This window comes from Pyrus communis, chromosome 17 (assembly GCF_041283825.1).
Source record: "Pyrus communis isolate YQ-2024b chromosome 17, ASM4128382v1, whole genome shotgun sequence".
Taxonomy (NCBI): Eukaryota; Viridiplantae; Streptophyta; class Magnoliopsida; order Rosales; family Rosaceae; genus Pyrus; species Pyrus communis.
The window spans coordinates 17,381,882-17,403,955 of NC_142581.1; the positions used below are offsets into that span (position 1 = coordinate 17,381,882).

Here is a 22,074-nt window from a genome sequence, read left to right on the forward strand (position 1 = left end):
TGGGTTGCCTCCCAAGAAGCGCTTGCTTTAACGTCTTCCAACCTGACGATACCTCCTTTTAAGCTTCATTGGAGCCCACGACCTGGAGGGGTATATCCTCCTCCACCTGCTACTCAAAGTGCTCATAATATGGCTTCAAACAATGTCCATTCACTTTGAAATCGTTTCCGGTCTTTAAACTTTGAATTTGGACTGCACCATAAGGAAGGACATTAGTAATAACAAAAGGATCAATCCCTTTAGAACGTAACTTACCTAGAAACAATCGAAGGTGAGAATTGAAAAGTAACACTTTTTGCCCTATAGAGAACGTCTTGCTACGAATCATCTTGTCATGGAAAGCCTTTGTTTTCTCTTTGTAAATGGGAGCGTTCTCATAAGCCTCATTCCTTATCTCCTTGATAGGAGCATATTTATGCAACTTAGTTAGCTTGTTTTCTTGCATTTATGTTGTTAGTTCTTAGTTATTTTAGTATTTTAAGCTATTTTTGTGTGTTTGTAGGTCTAATTGGCTAAAGTGGTGATGTGATAAATAATAGCACACAAATTAAACCCTCTTTTTGACAATTGTAGTATAGATATAAGTAGGGATCGTTCTAGGCCGGGGATTAGGAGGGATTGCTAATCTAATGAAAACTAACTCAAAGATACAAAAATATGCTTAAAAACACTTAAACAAACTCAAAAGACTCTTAACTAAACTTGTATGACTCAATGATGCGAACTAATTAAGCACACAAATTAAAACCCTCTTTTGACAATTGTAGTAAAGATGCAAGTAGGGATCGTTCTAGACCGGGGATTAGGAGGGATTACTAAATCACTTGGAAACTGACTCAAAAACGTAAAACAAACGTTAAAAACACTAAACTAGACTTAAAGACTGCAAAACACTTATAAACACAAACTAAGACACTTTCTAACTAAATAAGACACTAAAGTAAAGGGGGATTGAGGTTTTGATGAAATTAAACTAAATGCACAGATTGTAATTTAAAGACAGAATGTAAATATGAATGTGATAAAAATATGGATGAATGCTAGCTAGAAGGTTCTTCTCCACACATGTTACACTTGCATACAATTTGATTTTCAGTTGGTCTTTCTATGAATTATGAAACTCAACACCCCGGGTTAATTAGGTCCGCTTAAACTAACCGTCAAGTTTTCCTTAAGTTAATGAATTGGATGGGTTAGCGCAACGCAAGTCAAAACATTCTCCAAAAGTCCTTTACGTGAAAAGCACAATAAAGATACAATCAAAGATCATTAAGCATCATGAAAACTATAAGTGTCGACGAGGCATTCGTTACTATGATGAGCATGAAACTAGTGCCAAGAATTCATTTAACGCGATTGTTTTTAAGCAACCTCCACTACTTGTGAATATAAGTTCATAACTATTAGGTGAAACTCACTTATATTCTAGCGTCATATTCATGCATGAAAATTAAGCGTGCACTCTCAATCAACATACATAAATAAGTTATCGATCAAGCAGTTAAACAAATTGAATTCACCACTCATGAAATTCCAACCAAAAGTAATCAAATCATATTGCAAGCATAAACATGGTTTCGAATCGCCCCCTAGCTAAATAGGGGTTTAGCCTCTCATGTTCACAAAAAGAGAAATACAATTGAATTTAAACATAAAGCACAAAGGATTGATTACACCTAGAACGCCCAACGAATCCACTTGAATTTCTGCGCGTCGAAGCTCCTCTTTCCTCTTCTCCTTGCTGCGGCAGTGAGGTTTTGGATGATTTGGGGGTTCGGCAAGGTGGTGGATGTGGCTGAAAAATGGTTGTGAATGCACGGATGAAGGGGAGGTTATGGTGGCTGCGAATTGTGTAGAGAATGGGTGCGGCTTAGGTGGGAATTATGGGAGAGAATGGGTGATGCGGCTGTTTTTGTTTTTTTTGTGTGAAGGGAGGATGGAAATGGATATATTGGCAGCGGCAAGGATGAATGAATGGGATAATGGGATGGTGGCTGCACTGGCTGGGGGAAGGCACGGCTTAGGGAGTGAATTAGAGTGGTGGTGTGATGGTGGCTGCGTGAAGATGGGGAAGGCTGGAATTGGTCTCTCTTATGCACGGCAGAGAAGAAATAATAGGAATATGGTGTTGCGGCTGGGATTTCTTTTTGGTTTTATTAGGGCATAAAAAATAAATGGGGGCCACGGCTTAGAAAAATAATGGGAAGCTTAGGGTTTGGATGATGGATGGGAGATAGTTTATTAGAGTAAAATATGTGAATGTTGAAGTCCCAATATGGTGCGGCTGCATGGGAAAATATGAATGAATGGAATCAAAACTTGCGGCTGCTACGTTTTTGTCAATATGTGGCTGAATGATGTGAGAAAAAAAAATATGGGATTTGCGGCTGCTAGGTTTTGTGAATGAATGCAATATATCATCCCCCTATGGTGCGGCTAAGATGGTAAAATTAGGGTGAATGGCTGAGATTAGAACTAGAAGGCTTAGGGTTTAATTACATAACATTAGACAAAAATGCCCCCCCCTTGCACGGCAAGGGAAGGGGAGAAGGGAAAAGTCACGGCTAAGGCTATGTAATTGGGCTAGGGCCTTGGTTTTATGTCCTAAAGTGCATACAAGGCCTACAAAGTGGCTAGAAAATACGGACGTTTAGATTAGGAAAGGTTACCAAAACGGGAAACTTAGGGTTAACTTTCCTACTTCAAATAGGAAACCTTGTTTGAGTAGGATTCCTCGTTTTGATAAGAATTCATCGTTGGAGTAGGAATTCGTCGTTTCTTCAAGTCTTCAACTCATTCATTCCTCTTTCGCTCCAAAATACTCCAATTTGCATCTTCTTGCACACTTTGGGCCTTATAATCTGAAAATACACAAAAGTGGCCTTAAACACTAAAATAACTAAGTAAACACAACATAAATGCATGAGAACAAGCTAATTAAGTCGCATGAATATGCTCCTATCGAATTCCCCCACACTTAACTTTTGCTAGTCCTCGAGCAAAACAAAACAACTAAACTAAACAAAACGAAACAAAACAAACAAAACATAACCTAAACCTTCCAACGTTTGCCTCAGGGATTTCCAATAAAACATGACATGTCAAAGATCATTACTCACATAGCTTTTAGTCTTCCCTCCCCTCAAGCATATACTTAATCATAGTCACCATTCACTAGTTCGCATTTAATCAATTAAAACACATTTTGAACGTAGTAACATGCCTTAGAGAACTCCCTCAATTCCTCACTAGTTATGCACTCAATTTTCACTCAGATTTTCTGACTACACGCCCTACACTAGTTATATGTGAGAAGATTGATGTAAACATGAAAGACTAGTACTCACATATGTTATAACAAAGAAAGCAATTTCTGGAGTAAGTAAACGTGTTTAGATATGATCTCATGAATGGAATGCTACTACTTAGATGCAAGAACCAGTGACACCATATGCTCATACCTGATAGGAGCATATTTAGGCGACTTACTTAGCTTGTTTTCGTGCATCTATGTTGTTAATTCATAGTTGTTTTAGTAGTTTAAGCCATTTTCGTGTGTTTTTAGGTTCATATGGCTAAGGAAGCAAAAAGATGCATTTTGGAGCATTTTGGAGCAAAATTGGGCTTGGAATGGATAGCATATGCTTGGAGCCAAAGTGTTGGACGAATTTGAAAGCCTTGTATGTACTTTGGACATAAAACAAAGGGCCTAGCCCAATCAAACAATCCTTTGAGCCATGCAAAACCTCTAGCCCAATCAACAACCCTTAGCCACATGCATTCACACACACATGCACTTGCTCTTTCATCATTGCACCACCATTCACACACACATGCACTTACTCTTTCATCATTGCACCACCAATTCAACACATGCATTTCCACCTTCCTACTTCATCATTTCAACCACATATTCACCCACATGCACTCTAATCATTCAACACATGCATTCACACACCAACAACCTAGCTCTTTTTCCATCATTATTTCACCCACATGCACTCTCAATCATAACAACCACATTCACTCTTAAACAATCACCCACTTATTCTCCCATTCCCCCTATAAAAACCCATGCATTCATACACAAAAAACACATCTCATTTTCATACACAACACATCACAAACACATCCAATCTTCCCTCATTGCCGTGAGCTACCATTCCCTTATAATCCAAACACCACTCCTCATCCATTTCCATAATTCCCCAATCCATTCAACACACCAACAACATCCCTTAGACCTTGTGCTACGACGAAGAGGAAGATAAGAGGGCCTAAACGTTCATACAATTCAAGTTTGAGTTGTTGGAATGTTTAGGTGTTTCTTTGATTCTCTTTGTTTTGGTACCATGAGGAACTTCCTCTCGGCTTCATTCCATTAGATACACTCTCCCATTTCTTAAAGGATTTCGACATCAGTTTTGCTTCAAGGGTTCTTTCTTCTTAATCCTATGTTCACTCATGTTATATATTTTTATGTCAAACCTTTTGTAAACATGAAGTGTAACTAATCTCTCTCTAGGGATTCGATGTAGCCTTGCAAGATTGCCATGTAGTTAATTCGGAATTCTCATTTAATCTATCTATTTCTTGTTTCATTCTCCGATTTAATTGTGACTTAGTGTGTTGATTTTAATGCTTGATCATCATTTGAATTAACCACAGGTTGTTTAGCCAAGATTAAAGCACACATCATGCATAATCTTGGTAGATATGTGAATGAATGAAGGGAATGTTTTGCAAACATCCTGTCGAGTGTTCCCTTTGGTTTTGTGAAAGTTTCTTGTGCACTACATAGTCTTGATTAGGAACCAAAGTTGCACATCACAATTAGGCTCATGATTAGAGACATTTGATCAAATCCACACATCATATGGCTGATCATATCTAAGTGAAACAAACCCAAGAAATAAGTAGAGGGATGAGTATAATCTGACTTAACAAGCATGGACTTGGCTTAGCAATGGTGAAATCGAATCTCTAGCTTCATCTCCATTTGTGCTATCTCTTTTTATTAGCTGTTGATTCATTCATTTTGTGTTTACTTCATTTCCTTATGCTTTAATTTACAATCTGTCATTTAGTTTAATCAAAACCTAAATCCCCCTTTACCTTATTGTTCAATTTAGTTAGAAATCAATTCAGTTTATGCTTTAAAGCATTTTGAGTCTTTGGTTTGTCTTAGTGTTTTAAAGTTTAGTTTTGCATTCTTTGAGTCTAGTATAGTGTTTTAGATTGTGTTTTTAGCGTTTTTGAGTCAAATCCAAGTGATTAACAATCCCTCCTAATCCCCGGTCCAGAATGATCCCTACTTACATACTTACTACAATTGTCAAAAAGAGGGTTTAATTTGTGTGCGTATAATTCTCGCATCAATACCAAATTCAAACTCCACAATTGAAATACACAACACTCAAGATAGAAGTCAAGGGTTGTAACGGGGCTTGAGGTATTGGCTCACAAGGAAAGGTAGGGATAAACAAAAGTTCTTTAAGCAATAGTAGCAAAGTATGAAATTAAGACTTAGAATTCACTTAGAATGCAGAATTCAACTTTTAGACACATCGGGGAGATTCAAACAACTCTTAGGGCCTAATTCATTGTTTTGGGCCCTTACTTCAACAAACAATACTTTTCAACTCTTTTTCACTTCTTTTTCTTTCTTTTTCTTTTTTTTTTTTCACTCACATCAATAATCCTTCCCCCACACTTATTTCCTGCAACACATTAATCAAAAGGAATTCATTCATGCTTACTATGCTTCAAGAACAAGGGTACGGATGGTCCTAATCTAGGCTAGGTGAGGATGATATGGGTTAACAAAGAACATGGGCTAACACGGCTCAATGGGGTTAAACTTAAACACAAAATGAGTGAAGGGCACATGGCTGTTTGGCTTTGATGGTGGTCACTACACAACTTCATCTTGAATATGTGGTATGCAAATCAATAACATGCTTTGAATGAAATGGGCATGAGTTCTAGCATTTGGAACTAAGTGATGAAACGCCTTCTAAGTAGTAACCAAGAAAAGAATAATGAGATCATGCAACAACTTTAGAAAACAATGATGCACAGATTATTACTCTCCAAATAAACGTTTAGGCTTAAGTCTCACAGGGATGTAGCGTTAGTTTGAGTTCCTTCCTTCAAGCATGTTACAAAAACTGATTTTTATCATTTGTGATTACATGTGAATTCGTAAACTATAACTACAACCAAGCATAAACCAAAGAGTATATCAAACGTCCATCCATGTTTGTAACTTTCTTTAACCATCATGCAATTAAAAACCAAATCCTCATCATTGTGTTGGAAGGTAACCTACGACACAAACAAACACACAAAAACAACTCTTTTTGGGTTTTTCAAAACAATTTTTCAAATTTTTATGGTATTTTCGGATTTTTAAGTCAACACACTCTAAAACACTCTAAAATAGCTTAAAAACACTTAAAAACAGTGGGAAACAAGTTTAGACATGTTAGGTGGTAATACCCTACGAATTTCATGCAAAAATATCTCAAAACAGAATGTTACCCCCCCCCCCCCACACTTGAATCAAACATTGTCCTCAATGTTTTAAGCTTAAAATCACACCTAACAAAAACAAACACACAAACAGCAACTAAACACACTAAACATGGCAGAATGTAAATAACAAAGAGAAGAGGTTAGGGACGCAAATCTGGTTATGGAGTGTAGATTCCATCTTCTCCTTGGTGATTGCATGGGTTGCCTCCCACGAAGCGCTTTCTTTTACGTCTTGCAGCCGGACGACATTATGCTCATTCCCCATTGGAGCCCACGGCATGCAATGGGATCTCCTCCACAACGTGCTCAACAAAGTTCTCGTAGGAGGGTTTCAACCTATGGCCATTCACCGGGGAATAATCGAAGACGGGAATTGAATAGCAACACTTTCTACCCGATGGAGAATGTTTTGCCTCTAATCATCTTGTCATGGACGGCCTTGGTCTTCTCCTTGTAAATCCGGGCATTCTCATATGCTTCATGCCTAATCTCATCAAGCTCACTCAATTGTAGCTTCCTATGGTTTCCCGCTGCGTCCACATCCATATTGAAGGTCTTGACCGCCCAATGTGCCTTATGCTCAAGCTCTACGGGTAGATGGCATGGCTTGCCATAGACTAGCCGAAATGGGGACATACCAATGGGCGTTTTGTAAGCCGTTCGATAGGCCCACAGTGCATCCTCCAAACGCAAGCTCCAATCCTTTCTATTCGGCCCAACAGTCTTTTCCAGGATTTGCTTGATTTCTCGATTTGAAACTTCGGCTTGGCCACTGGTTTGGGGGTGATAAGGTGTGGAAACCTTATGCAACACGTTGTACTTCTTGAGCAACGCCGCAATGGTGCGGTTACAAAAATGAGACCCTCCATCGCTTATGAGTACTCGAGGCATCCCAAATCTAGAGAAAATGTTAGATTTTACAAAATCTGCAACAACTCTAGAATCGTTAGTTCGGGTGGCTTTAACTTCCACCCACTTTGACACATAATCAACGGCAAGTAAAATGTACGTAAAACCAAAAGACATAGGGAACGGACCCATAAAATCAATACCCCACACATCAAAGATTTCAACAACAAGGATTGGGGTTTGTGGCATTTGGTCTCTTTGACCTAAACTTCCGGTCTTTTGACATCTATCACATGTTAAGCAAAAAGCCCTAGCATCTCTAAACAATGTAGGCCAATAGAAACCACTTTCAAGAACCTTAAATGCTGTGCGTTGTGTGCCAAAGTGTCCACCACATGCATATGTATGGCAAAAACTCAAAATGGAATTAAATTCAGATTCATGAACACAACGACGCACAATCTGATCCGGGCCTATTTTCCACAAATAAGGGTCGTCCCAAACATAAAAACGTGCATCCTTTTTTAATTTATCACGTTGAGCCTTGCTTAAAGTGTTAGGAACTTGCTTAGACGCCAAAAAATTAACCAAATCGGCATACCAAGGGGTACTTACCTTAACGGACATAAGTTGTTCATCCGGAAATGTTTCCGAAATCGGCAATGCTTCCTCATGCACCATTCGACTTAGGTGGTCAGCCACCACGTTCTCCACACCCTTCTTATCCCGAATCTCAATGTCAAACTCTTGTAGAAGCAACATCCATCGAATTAGTCTAGGCTTGGCCTCCTTTTTCGTAAGCAAATACTTGAGAGCTTTCCAACATTTGATCTAGGAACGGCAATGGGAAGTGGTCCTTCCTCGTGGTGGCATTTATCTTCCTATAATCAGTGCATACGCGCCAACCAGTTTGGATTCAAGTGGGTACCAGCTCATTCTCCGCATTTTCTACCACCGTCACTCCAGATTTCTTCGGCACACATTGGATAGGTGACACCCACTTACTATCCGAGATTGGATAGATGACTCCACAATCAAGGAGTTTGATTATCTCCTTCTTCACTACTTCCATCATCGGAGGGTTAAGACGGCGTTGAGCCTCTCTAGTTGGTTTGGCCCCCTCCTCAAGAAATATGTGATGCATACATGTGGCGGGACTAATACCTTTGATATCGGCCAACGTCCAACCTAGGGCAGATTTGAACTCCTTCAAAACACGCACTAGTTTCTCCTCTTCTTGTGCCGTGAGTGATGAAGAAATAATGGCCGGTAATGTCTCCTCTTCCCCTAAGAAAATGTACTTCAAATGGCCCGGTAGTGGTTTGAGATCAAGGGTAGGTGCCTGAACTATGGATGGAAGCAACTTATTAGTCGAAATGGGAATTGACTCAAAGTTAGAAAATTTACCCTCGTGCCTAGGCAGTGACTCTAGGGCAGCAACGAACTCCATACATTCCTCACTAGGGTGCACGGCATGCATTGGAATGTGTGTGCCGTGGCCTAGCATCAATCCCCCTTGCTTGGTTTTGAGCTCCATGCTTCTTGTAATGACGTTTTCAAGCGCATCGGCATTCAAATCTTCCATATATCCCTGCGCCAAAGAGTCAATTACATCAATGGAGAAACATGAATGATCCTCACTAGGATACTTAATAGAATCAGAAAGACTAAAATTAACAACTTCCCCATCAAATTCCATGGACAAAGTTCCATTAAACACATCAATCTTTGTCCGAGCCGTCTTCATGAATGGCCGGCCAAGTAGGATTGGCAACGTAGGGGCATGGTCAGATTCATCCATCTCGAGCACATAGAAATCCGCCGGAAAGATTAAATGATTTACCTGCACTAACACATCTTCCAAAACTCCCTTTGGATAGGCGTTAGATCCATCGGCCAATTGTATAATTACACCATCATTTTTCAATACTCCTAGGTTCATAGATGCATAAATTGAATATGGCATAACATTTATAGAGGCACCTAAGTCTAGCATGGCAGATTCAAATTTAGTATTTCCAATGACACAAGGAATGGTAAAACTACCCGGATCTTTGCATTTGGGGGGTAGTTTGCGTTGCAAGATGGCAGAGACATTTTCACCTACCTTTACCACTTCTTTGGTCGACATCCTCTTCCTTGTGGTGCAAAGCTCCTTGAGAAATTTGGCGTTCCTCGGGACTTGCTTGATTGCATCCAAAAGGGGTATGTTTACTTGAACTTTCCGGAATGTCTCAAGGATGTCCTTCTCGGCTTCTTCTTTCTTCGCTTGCATGAACCTACTAGGAAAAGGCACATTCGAAGGAACAACATTAGTAGGAACTGAATTTAACACATTTTTACCTTTATTGGCCGAATTGGACACTTTTGGGTCAACACAAGCTTGCGGCAAAGGTGTTTCCACCTTTGCCGTGGGTTGTCTTGATTCCTCCTCTTCAATTCTTCGTTTTTCATCCTCTTCGGGGTTTGCTGGTGATGGTGTAGGACCTGCCCCGACTTCTTTTCCACTTCTCAAGAGTATGGCCTTTGCACTTTCGAAGCCTCCCTTGGGGTTTGGAATGGTAGAGCTAAGGAGTTGGCCTTGCTCACAAAACTTCCCTACAAAATCTGCAATCTGCCCAATTTGTTTCTCCAATTGCTCCACCCTCTTATCTTGGTTTTGCATGGCTTTGGCTTGATTTTCTTGCCCCTGAGACAAATTCGTTAGTAACTTAAGAAGTGTATCATTGTCTAAAGTGTTACCTGAACTTGTTTGGGCAGATTGTGGAGGTGCTTGTGTGGGGACGTATGGCTTGGTGAAGAAGCCCGGAGGTTGTTGCCTAAAGCCTCCTTGTTGTGGTGGTTGTTGGGGCTCCCTCCATTTGAAGTTTGGGTGGTCTCTCCAACCGGGATTGTAGGTGTTGGAATACGGATCGTTCCTTGGTTGGTTTTGACCTTGAAACCCAATTGCGTTGGCACTTTCCCATCCACCATTTTCAATGAGTTGCGGGCACTTCTCAGACGCATGTCCTTGGATAGAACACACTCCACATACACTCGGTCCTTGCACCCTCATTCCTTCGGCCATCTGAGACACAATGGAAGTAAGATTAGCTAACTGGGAATGAATGTCGGGTGTGGAACTTACCTCATGTACTTGCTGTCGTGGGGTTCCTCTTTGGCTTACTCCTTCGTACTGTTGAGCGTTTAACGCTCGGTTAGCGATCAAAACCTTAGTATCCCTGGGTGTCTTGTCCACCAATGCTCCACCCGCTGAGGCATCGAGCATTTGACGTTCGATAGGTAGGAGCCCCTCGTAGAAGTATTGTAGAAGCAACTCCTCCTTCATCTGGTGCTGTGGACACGAAGCAACAAGAGATTTAAAACGTTCATAATACGTAGGAAATGACTCACCTTCTTCTTGTTGAATCCCACTTATCCTTTTACGCAAAAAGATGATTCGAGAAGTTGGGAAAAACTTCTCCAGAAAAGCCCTCTTCATGCTTTCCCATGATGTGACGGTTCCGGGAGCTAAGTCGTACAACCAATCCTTGGCTTTGTCCATCAAAGAAAATGGGAAAGCCTTCATCTTCAATATGCTTCCGTCGACGTTGACGGGAGTCATGCTTGAACACACCACCTCAAATTCCTTCAAGTGCTTGTTCGGATCCTCCATGGACAACCCATGGTACTTCGGAATATGGTGGAGCAAACTGGACTTCAACTCGAACTCGTCGGTGTTCCCTTCGGCAGGTGGGGGATATTGGATACACAAGGGTGCTGCATTATCCAATCCCGAGGCCGAAAGCTCCTTGAGTGTCCGGGTATCCACGGCCATGACTTGTGGGTTCCTCAAATACACCTGTCGTGGCCTCTTCTTCTTCAAGGTCAGATTCCGGACGTTGTGGACTTGGTTCGTGTGGCTTCCTCTTCCGTCTCAAAGTCCTCTCAAAATCGCTGTCAAAATCTGAGATATGCTCACGAATCGGTTGAGAACTCCGAGTCATGCACTAGTACCTAAACAAGGAAAACAAAACAAGGTCAGAATTCTTAACAAAAACTAAATTAAAGAGAAAGTAACAATCCAAGGGATTAGCAAAGTTGCTAATCCCCGGCAACGGCGCCAAAAATTTGATGCGAACTAATTAAGCACACAAATTAAAACCCTCTTTTGACAATTGTAGTAAAGATGCAAGTAGGGATCGTTCTAGACCGGGGATTAGGAGGGATTACTAAATCACTTGGAAACTGACTCAAAAACGTAAAACAAACGTTAAAAACACTAAACTAGACTTAAAGACTGCAAAACACTTATAAACACAAACTAAGACACTTTCTAACTAAATAAGACACTAAAGTAAAGGGGGATTGAGGTTTTGACGAAATTAAACTAAATGCACAGATTGTAATTTAAAGACAGAATGTAAATATGAATGTGATAAAAATATGGATGAATGCTAGCTAGAAGGTTCTTCTCCACACATGTTACACTTGCATACAATTTGATTTTCAGTTGGTCTTTCTATGAATTATGAAACTCAACACCCCGGGTTAATTAGGTCCGCTTAAACTAACCGTCAAGTTTTCCTTAAGTTAATGAATTGGATGGGTTAGCGCAACGCAAGTCAAAACATTCTCCAAAAGTCCTTTACGTGAAAAGCACAATAAAGATACAATCAAAGATCATTAAGCATCATGAAAACTATAAGTGTCGACGAGGCATTCGTTACTATGATGAGCATGAAACTAGTGCCAAGAATTCATTTAACGCGATTGTTTTTAAGCAACCTCCACTACTTGTGAATATAAGTTCATAACTATTAGGTGAAACTCACTTATATTCTAGCGTCATATTCATGCATGAAAATTAAGCGTGCACTCTCAATCAACATACATAAATAAGTTATCGATCAAGCAGTTAAACAAATTGAATTCACCACTCATGAAATTCCAACCAAAAGTAATCAAATCATATTGCAAGCATAAACATGGTTTCGAATCGCCCCCTAGCTAAATAGGGGTTTAGCCTCTCATGTTCACAAAAAGAGAAATACAATTGAATTTAAACATAAAGCACAAAGGATTGATTACACCTAGAACGCCCAACGAATCCACTTGAATTTCTGCGCGTCGAAGCTCCTCTTTCCTCTTCTCCTTGCTGCGGCAGTGAGGTTTTGGATGATTTGGGGGTTCGGCAAGGTGGTGGATGTGGCTGAAAAATGGTTGTGAATGCACGGATGAAGGGGAGGTTATGGTGGCTGCGAATTGTGTAGAGAATGGGTGCGGCTTAGGTGGGAATTATGGGAGAGAATGGGTGATGCGGCTGTTTTTGTTTTTTTTGTGTGAAGGGAGGATGGAAATGGATATATTGGCAGCGGCAAGGATGAATGAATGGGATAATGGGATGGTGGCTGCACTGCCTGGGGGAAGGCACGGCTTAGGGAGTGAATTAGAGTGGTGGTGTGATGGTGGCTGCGTGAAGATGGGGAAGGCTGGAATTGGTCTCTCTTATGCACGGCAGAGAAGAAATAATAGGAATATGGTGTTGCGGCTGGGATTTCTTTTTGGTTTTATTAGGGCATAAAAAATAAATGGGGGCCACGGCTTAGAAAAATAATGGGCAGCTTAGGGTTTGGATGATGGATGGGAGATAGTTTATTAGAGTAAAATATGTGAATGTTGAAGTCCCAATATGGTGCGGCTGCATGGGAAAATATGAATGAATGGAATCAAAACTTGCGGCTGCTACGTTTTTGTCAATATGTGGCTGAATGATGTGAGAAAAAAAAATATGGGATTTGCGGCTGCTAGGTTTTGTGAATGAATGCAATATATCATCCCCCTAAGGTGCGGCTAAGGTGGTAAAATTAGGGTGAATGGCTGAGATTAGAACTAGAAGGCTTAGGGTTTAATTACATAACATTAGACAAAAATGCCCCCCCTTGCACGGCAAGGGAAGGGGAGAAGGGAAAAGTCACGGCTAAGGCTATGTAATTGGGCTAGGGCCTTGGTTTTGTGTCCTAAAGTGCATACAAGGCCTACAAAGTGGCTAGAAAATACGGACGTTTAGATTAGGAAAGGTTACCAAAACGGGAAACTTAGGGTTAACTTTCCTACTTCAAATAGGAAACCTTGTTTGAGTAGGATTCCTCGTTTTGATAAGAATTCATCGTTGGAGTAGGAATTCGTCGTTTCTTCAAGTCTTCAACTCATTCATTCCTCTTTCGCTCCAAAATACTCCAATTTGCATCTTCTTGCACACTTTGGGCCTTATAATCTGAAAATACACAAAAGTGGCCTTAAACACTAAAATAACTAAGTAAACACAACATAAATGCACGAGAACAAGCTAATTAAGTCGCATGAATATGCTCCTATCACTCAAAACAAACTTCAATGACTCAAAACTACTCAAAACAATAAAAAAGACTCAATTTAGACTCTAAGACTCAATTTGGACGAAAATACAATTAGTTTTGACTCAAAAGACTCAAAAAGACACTTTTGGACAGATTTGGAACAAGTAAGTAAAGGGGATTTGATTTTGGACGAATTTAAAAGAAAAACAAGTAAATTAAAACTTTAAAACAGATTTTGACGAAATTAAGAAAAACCAATAGATGATGGGATAGCCAAGGGATACTTCTCCACACATGATACATTCAAACATAAATTGATTTCCAGTTGCTTTTCCGATAAACAATGAACCTCAACACCCCAGATTAACCGTGACATCACTAATTAACCCTTAGATTTCCCTTAAGTTAGTGGATTGGATGACATCATACGACAATCCAAAGCATTCTTCAAAAGTCCCCTACATGACATCATAATAGAGATACAATCAAAGATCATTACGTTCAATGGAAATCATAAGTATTGACAAAGCACTTGTAACTATGACATCGTGATACTCATGCTAGGAATTTACTTAACATGATTGTGAAAACAACCTTAACTACTTGTGAATATAAGTTTGTGACGATTATGTGAAATTCCCTTATATTCTAGCACCAAATTCAAGCATGCAAATTAAGTAGGCCTCCCTAATCGACATACAAGAATAAGTTATCCATCAAACGGTTAAGTAAATTGCATTCACAATTTATGAAATCACAACTGGAATTTATCAACTCATATTATAAACGTAATCATGGTTTCAAAGCATCCCTAGGCTAAAACGAGTTTAGCCTCTCATATTCATAACAAAACAAAGGAAAATAGAATTAAACATTGAAAACAAAAGATAGATTACACCTAAAAACGTTCCAACACTCCAACTCGAATGCACAAACGTCCAAGGCTTCATCTTCCTTCTCCTCTTCCTTGCTAAGTCACGGCACAAGAGCCTAAGGTGGTTTTGTGGATAATTTTCTGGGTTTTGAATGGATTTAGGAAGGTAGGGTGGTGCGGAAAATGTTATGGGTGGTGTATGGAGGCTTGGATGAAGGTTTGGAAGTAGGGGAAGGGTGGAAAGTTGGATGGAAGGCTGCGGCAAAGATTGGTTTTCTGAGTGAATGAAGGCAGGTTGTATGGAAGGGTGATTAGGTCTAATAAGGGTGCGGCATAGGGGTTTTTATAAGGAAGAAAGAATCCTAAGGCTTTATTACTTAGTTTAGGAAAGGAATTAACTCCAAATCCTTAAAGAAAAGGAAACACAAAGTCAGAAATTGAAGGGAAAGGGAAGTAACTTGCGGCCTTTAATTGTGAGAAGGGGAATGTCATTTATTTCTGAAATTAGGTAAGGACTTTGGAATAGGAAAAGGGTATGTGAGTTATGGCTGAGTTTGATATGAAAAAGGAATGTGTTTGAATGCTTTAGAATAGGAAAGAAGGCCCTCCCTTGCACAGCAAGGAAGGGAAACACTAAGGGGATACACGGCAAGGAATTTATGTTGCAAGGAAACTTTGTTTTGTATCCTAGAATAGATAGAAGTCCTTAATGTTGCTGAAACATGGAGTCATTAAGGATTAGGAAAGGTTAAACCAAAATAGGAAACCTTGGCTTAACTTTCCTACTTTAAGTAGGAAACCTTCTTTGACTAGGATTCCTCATTTGATTAGGAATCCTCTTGTGATTAGGAATCCTAACTCTTTTAGGTCTTCAATTTCGTCCATTCCTTTTGCTCCAAGCATAAGTTATCCATTCCAAGTCCAATTTTGCTCCAAAATGCTCCAAAATGCACCTCTTTGCTTCCTTAGCCATGGGAACCTAAAAACACACGAAAATGGCTTAAACTACTAAAACAACTTTGAATTAACAACATAAATGCACGAAAACAAGCTAAGTAAGTCGCCTAAATATGCTCCTATCAAGTGGCAAGAAAGTGCATTTGGGTGCATTTTGGAGCAGTTTTGGGCTTGGAATGGATAGCACATGCTTGGAGCAAGGTGGATGGACGAAATTGAAGACCAAAGGAGGCTAAGAATCTGCTAAAGAGATGGAAGAAATTAATTCAAGATTTGGAAGAAAAGGAATCAACTACAAAGAAGGAAACATGAGTCACTACAAAGAAGGAAACATGAGTCAAACTTCCTTATTTTGACTTAATCAATCCTAATCTTTTCCTACTTATGTTCCAGCTATCAAAGGGGTTCCTAATTAATTTAGAACACTTAAATATATGTTCTAGAAGCCTAAATCCCATTCCCAAACTCAACGCCGCATCTCCCTTCTCTTTCCCTTTCCTTGCCGTGCAAGGGAGCACATTTCCCTTTCCTATTTCCTATTTTATGTCCTTGCCGCACCCTTTTTCCCTTTTCCCTTGGGATTCTGACTTTAAATACCCTTTTTCCTTGAGGATTTGAGGTCCAATTCTTTCCCAAAACATTTAATTAAAGTTATGATCCTTTCCCTAAAATATTCACATTCTGCCGCACAAAATAAGAACACAATTATTCACCTATTGAGCCATCATCCATCACACAGCCGTACCATACACCCACCCATTCTTCAACCAAAATCCACACCACCTATTCACCATACACCACAACCCAATTTCACACCTACTCACCCTTGTGCCGCAACAAAGAAGAATGAGAGAAGACCCCTTGGAGCCATGCTTGCCATTCAAGATTGTTGGATTGTTGAAGCGTTTCTAGGTGTATTCAATCTTTGTTTTCAATGTTTAATTTATATTTTGTTTGTTTTGCTGTGAACATGAGAGGCTAAACTCGTTTTAGCTAGAGGAAACTTTGAAACCATGATTATATTTGCAATATGAATTGATTAACTCCAGCTATGATTTCATAAATCGTGAATGCAATTTACTTAACTGTTTGATTCAGAACTTATTCTTGTATGTTGATTAAGGGTGCACACTTAGTTTGCATGCATGAATTTGATGCTAGAATATAAGGGAGTTTCACATAATCATTATGAACTTATATTCACAAGTAGTGAAGGTCGCTGGTCACGATCATGTGTAAGTTGAATTCCTGATGCTAAATAATTAAGCACACAAATTAAAACCCTCTTTTGACAATTGTAGTATATGTATAAGTAGGGATCGTTCTAAACCGGGGATTAGGAGGGATTGCTAAATCACTTGAAAACTGACTCAAAAACGTAAAACAAAGGTTAAAACACTAAACTAGACTCAAAGAATGCAAAATTAAACACTAAAACACTATAACAAACCAAAAGACTCAAAACAGCAACAAAACACTCAAAACTGCCTTAAAAACACAATCTGGGTAGTTTTGAACACCTACACTAATTTGGACGAATTTGGGTGATAACTTGAATCAAAACACTTAGAAACACAAACTAAGACACTTTCTAACTAAATTGAAACACTAAAGTAAAGGGGGATTTAGTTTTGACGAAATTAAAACAAAGAACACAGATTGTAATAAAAACAGATTGTAAATACGAATTTGATGAAAATATGGATGGAATGCTAGCTAGAAGGTTCTTCTCCACACATGTCACACTTGCACACAAGATGATTTTCAGTTGGTCTTTCGATGAATCATGAAACTCAACACCCCGGGTTAATTAGGTTCGCTTAAATTAACCTTCAAGTTCTCCTTAAGTTAATGAATTGGATGGGACAGCGCATGCAACAATTCAAAACATTCTCCAAAAGTCCTTTACGTGAAAAGCACAATAAAGATACAATCAAAGATCATTAAGCAACATGAAAACTATAAGTGTTGACGAGGCATTCGTTACTATGATGAGCATGAAACTAGTGCCAAGAATTCATTTAACGCGATCGTTTATAAGTGACCTCCACTACTTGTGAATATAAGGTTGTAACTATTAGGTGAAACTCACTTATATTCTAGCATCATATTCTTGCATGAAAACTAAGCGTGCACTCTCAATAAACATACACGAATAAGTTATCAATCAAGCAGTTAAACAAATTGAATCCACAACTCATGAAATTCCAACTGAAGGTAATCAATTTATATTGCAAGCATAGACATGGTTTCGAATCACCCCCTAGCTAACTAGGGTTTTAGCCTCTCATGTTCACAGCAAGAGAAACAAAATTGAAATTAAACATAGAGAACAAAAGATTGATTACACCTAGAACGCCCAACAATTCCACTTTGAATTTCTGCACGTTCAAGCTCCTCTTTCTTCTTCTCCTTGCTGCGGCAGAGAGGTTTTAGGGGATTTTTGGATGTGATTTTGGTTTAGGAAGGGAGTTAGGATGGTATGGTGGTGCGGCAAGGGTTGTGGGTGATGGCTGCAATGGATGGAAGGTGTATGGAAGGGTAGAATGGTGGCTGGAATGGGTGGAAGGCTGCGGCAGAGATGTTTTAGGGTGATGGTGGCTGCGGCAAAGAGAGGGAATGATGAATGAATGATTAAAATCCAAATATATAAAGGGTTTCCAGAAATTAAAACCCTAGTTTATTTTGGTTTACTAAAATTAAGTCAAAGGCTTCTAGAATTAGGAAATCAAATCAGAAATTAAAAGGAATTTGGCTAAAATATGCGGCTAGGGTTTTTATTTGAAAGGGGAATGTGTTTAAGTGCATAAAATAGGACATAAATACCCCCCTTGCACGGCAAGGGATGGGGAGAAAGGGAAAGGTGCGGCAAAGGAGGATAAGGGGTCTAGGGCCTTTGTTTTGTGTCCTAAAGTGCATACAAGGCCTTCAAAGTGGCTGGAAAATAAGGACTTTTAAGATTAGGAAAGGTTACCAAAATGGGAAACCTTGGCTTAACTTTCCTATTTCAAGTAGGAATCCTCGTTGGAGTAGGAATCCTCGTTGGAGTAGGAATCCTCATTGGAGTAGGAATCCTCATGTGAGTAGGACTCCATCTTCAATTAGGAATTCATATTTCTTCAAGTCTTCAACTCATTCATTCCTCTTTTGCTCCAAAAGACTCCAATTTGCGTCTTCTTGCACACTTTGGCTTTATAATCTGAAAACACACAAAAGTGACTTTAAACACTAAAACAACTAAGGAAACACAACATAAATACACGAGAACAAGCCAATTAAGTCGCATAAATATGCTCCTATCAATTCCTGGCATGAGTATCATGATGTCATAGTTACGAATGCCTTGTCAATGCTTATGATTTTCACAAAGCTTAATGATCTTTGATTGTATCTCTATTATGCTGTTCATGTAGGGAACTATTGAAGAATAATTTGGTTGCCGATGCGTATCCCATCCAATTCAATGACATAAGGAAAATCTGAGGGTTAATTAATGATGTCACGGTTAATCTTGGGTGTTGAGGTTCATGGTTTATTGAAAAAATAACTGGAAATCAATTTGTATTCAAGTGTATCATGTGTGGAGAAGGACCCTCTAGCTTGCTAATCACCCATCAATTCACCCAAATTCGTATTCCTTTATTTAGGTTCTGCAATTTACTTGTTTCTACTTCAAATTAGTCAAAAACCCAATCCCCTTTACTTTGTTGTGTCAAATTAGCTAGAATCTGTCCAATTTGTGTTTTTAAGTGTTTTGAGTCAAGTTAAAATTAGAATTCATCCAAATCACCCTTTAGAGTCTAGTTTGAGTCTATTTGATTGTTTTGTGCTGTTTTGAGTCTTTTTACTTTGTTTTGAGTCATAGGTCTAGTTAAGTGTTTTTTAAGTTTAGTTTTGTGTTTTTAAGTCAGTTTAGAGTAGATTAGCAATTCCTCCTAATCCTCGGCCTAGAACGATCCCTACTTGCATCTTTACTACAATTATCAACAAGAGGGTTCAATTTGAGAATAATATATCACATCAAAATTTTGGCGCTGTTGCCAGGGATTAGAAACTTTGCTAATCCCCCGTTGTTTCTTTTTGTTTCTTTTTCGTATACTTTGTTTTAGTTTCTAACTTTGTTTTATTTTCTTGTTTTTAGGTACTAGTTTATGACTCGAAGCTCTCAACCTGTTCATGCAAATATCTTGGACTTGGACGACGATTTTGAATGAACTTTGAGAAGGAAGAGGAAGAAGCCAAAACCTAATCTACCTAGTTCTTGCTCAGAATCTGAAGTAGAAGAAGAAGAAGAGGTCACGGTAAGAGAGGAAGAAGAAGCACTTTCTTGTTTTTAGGTACTAGTTTATGACTCGAAGCTCTCAACCTGTTCATGCAAATATCTTGGACTTGGACGACGATTTTGAATGAACTTTGAGAAGGAAGAGGAAGGAGCCAAAACCTAATCTACCTAGTTCTTGCTCAGAATCTGAAGTAGAAGAGGAAGAAGAGGTCACGGTAAGAGAGGAAGAAGAAGCACAAGTTATGGCAGCGGATAATCGAACAATCAAGGAACTTTCAGCCTCGGGATTGGACAATGTTGTGCCCTTATGCATTCAATATCCAAGGGCAGCTCAAGACAAGACCGATGAGTTCGAATTGAAGTCTAGCTTGCTACATCACATTCCAAAGTACCATGGGCTGTCCATGGAGGATCCAAGCAAGCATTTGAAGGAATTTGAAGTGGTATGTTCAAGCATGACTCCAATGTGGTATGCCAACATGTTTGAAGTGGTATGCCAACATGTTGAAGATGAAAGTTTTTCCATTCTCTCTTTTGGAAAAGGCTAAAGATTCGCTTTATGAATTAGCACCTGGAACTGTCACATCTCGGGAAAGCATGAAAAGAGCATTCTTAGAGAAATTTTTCCCCACTTCGAGAGTCATTCTCTTGAGGAAAAAGATTAGTGGAATTCAACAAAATCAAGGGGAGTCCTTTCCAGCATATTAGGAGCATTTCAAGACTCTTGTTGCATCATACCCTCAACATCAAATGAAAGAAGAGCTTCTAATTCAATATTTCTACGAAGGACTTCTTCCAATTGAGAGACAAATGCTAGATGCATCAGCGAGAGGAGCTTTGGTTGACAAAACACCAATTAATGCCAAGACTTTAATTGTAAACCGAGCCTTGAATGCACAACAATATGAAAGAGTTAGACAAAGGGACATCACACGGCAGCAACCACAAGTGAATGAGGTAAGTGCAATTTCTGAAATTCAATCTCAATTGGCTAATCTCACTGTTCTTATGTCACAGGTTGTTGATGGATCCAAAGTGCAAAAAGCAAGTGTATGTGGCGTGTGCACCATGCAAGGACACGCCTCTGAGCAATGTCCTCAATTGATAAAGAATGGAGGATGGGAAAATGCCCATGCCATGGGGTTTCAAGGCCAAAATCAGCCCAAATATAGTCCATACCCAAACACTTACAATCTGGGATGGAGAAATCATCTAAACATGAAGTGGAGGGAGCCTCAACAACCTCAACAACAAGGAGGATTTCATCCACCACCCCCTGGGATATTTCAAAGGCCATTCACACCAATGCAACCTCAACCACCTTCGGTTCAATCAAATTCAGGTACATCTTTAGATAATGAGAAAGTTATTTAATTACTCACCACTTTGACACAGGGAGTACAAAATCAAGCCAAAGAGATGCAAAATCAAGCTAAAGAGGTGGATGAATTGAAGAAGCAAATGGGGCAAATGGCAGAATTCATGGGCCAATTTAGAGAGCAAGGAAAACTGCCTAGTTCAACCATTGTAAATCCAAGAGGAGGATTTGAAACCGGCAATGCTATCACCTTAAGAAGTGGCAAGCAAGTTGGAACCACCCCATAACCACCCAAATCAAGCCACAAGGAGGATGAAAAGCTACTGCAAAAGGAGGAGGACAAAGGCAAAGCCACGGCAAGGGTGGAGCAACCCTTGCCGCAGCCATTCAATGCCCGTAAGCCATCCAACAAAGGTAAGTTAGGTCCAAATTCAATTGTTTCTAATGTTATTCCACCAAATGTGCCTTTCCCTCATAAATTTGCAATCAAAAAAAGAAGAGAGTGACAAGGACATTCTTGAGACATTTAGAAAGGTGCAAGTCAATATCCTTCTCCTTGATGCAATCAAACAAGTTCCAAAGTATGCCAAATTCTTCAAAGAACTTTGCACAACAAGGAAGAGGATTTCAAACAAGGAAGTGGTGCATGTAAGTGAAAATGTCTCTGCAATGTTACAAAGGAAATTGCCTCCTAAATGCAAAGATCCAGGTAGTTTCACTATCCCTTGTGTAATTGGTAATTGGTAATACAAAGTTTGAACATGCTAAGTTAGACCTAGGTGCATCCATTAATGTCATGCTTACTCTGTTTATGCATCTATGAACTTAGGAGAGCTTAAAAATGATGGAGTTATTATTCAATTAGCCGATCATTCTAATGCATATCCAAAAGGAGTTTTGGAAGATATTTTAGTGCAGG

At 39.4% G+C, this 22,074-nt stretch overlaps 1 protein-coding gene across 1 annotated transcript; it reads right to left on the reverse strand.

The window, feature by feature from the left end:
- Positions 1–10,437: 10,437 nt before the first annotated feature.
- Positions 10,438–11,131, reverse strand: LOC148689550 (uncharacterized). The gene is made up of 2 exons (XM_088688496.1): positions 10,563–11,131; positions 10,438–10,453 (listed from the first exon to the last, which is right to left on the reverse strand). The coding sequence occupies exons 1-2, from the start codon at positions 11,039–11,041 to the stop codon at positions 10,438–10,440; spliced, it is 495 nt and encodes a 164-aa protein (XP_088544622.1). The 5' UTR covers positions 11,042–11,131.
- Positions 11,132–22,074: the final 10,943 nt, after the last annotated feature.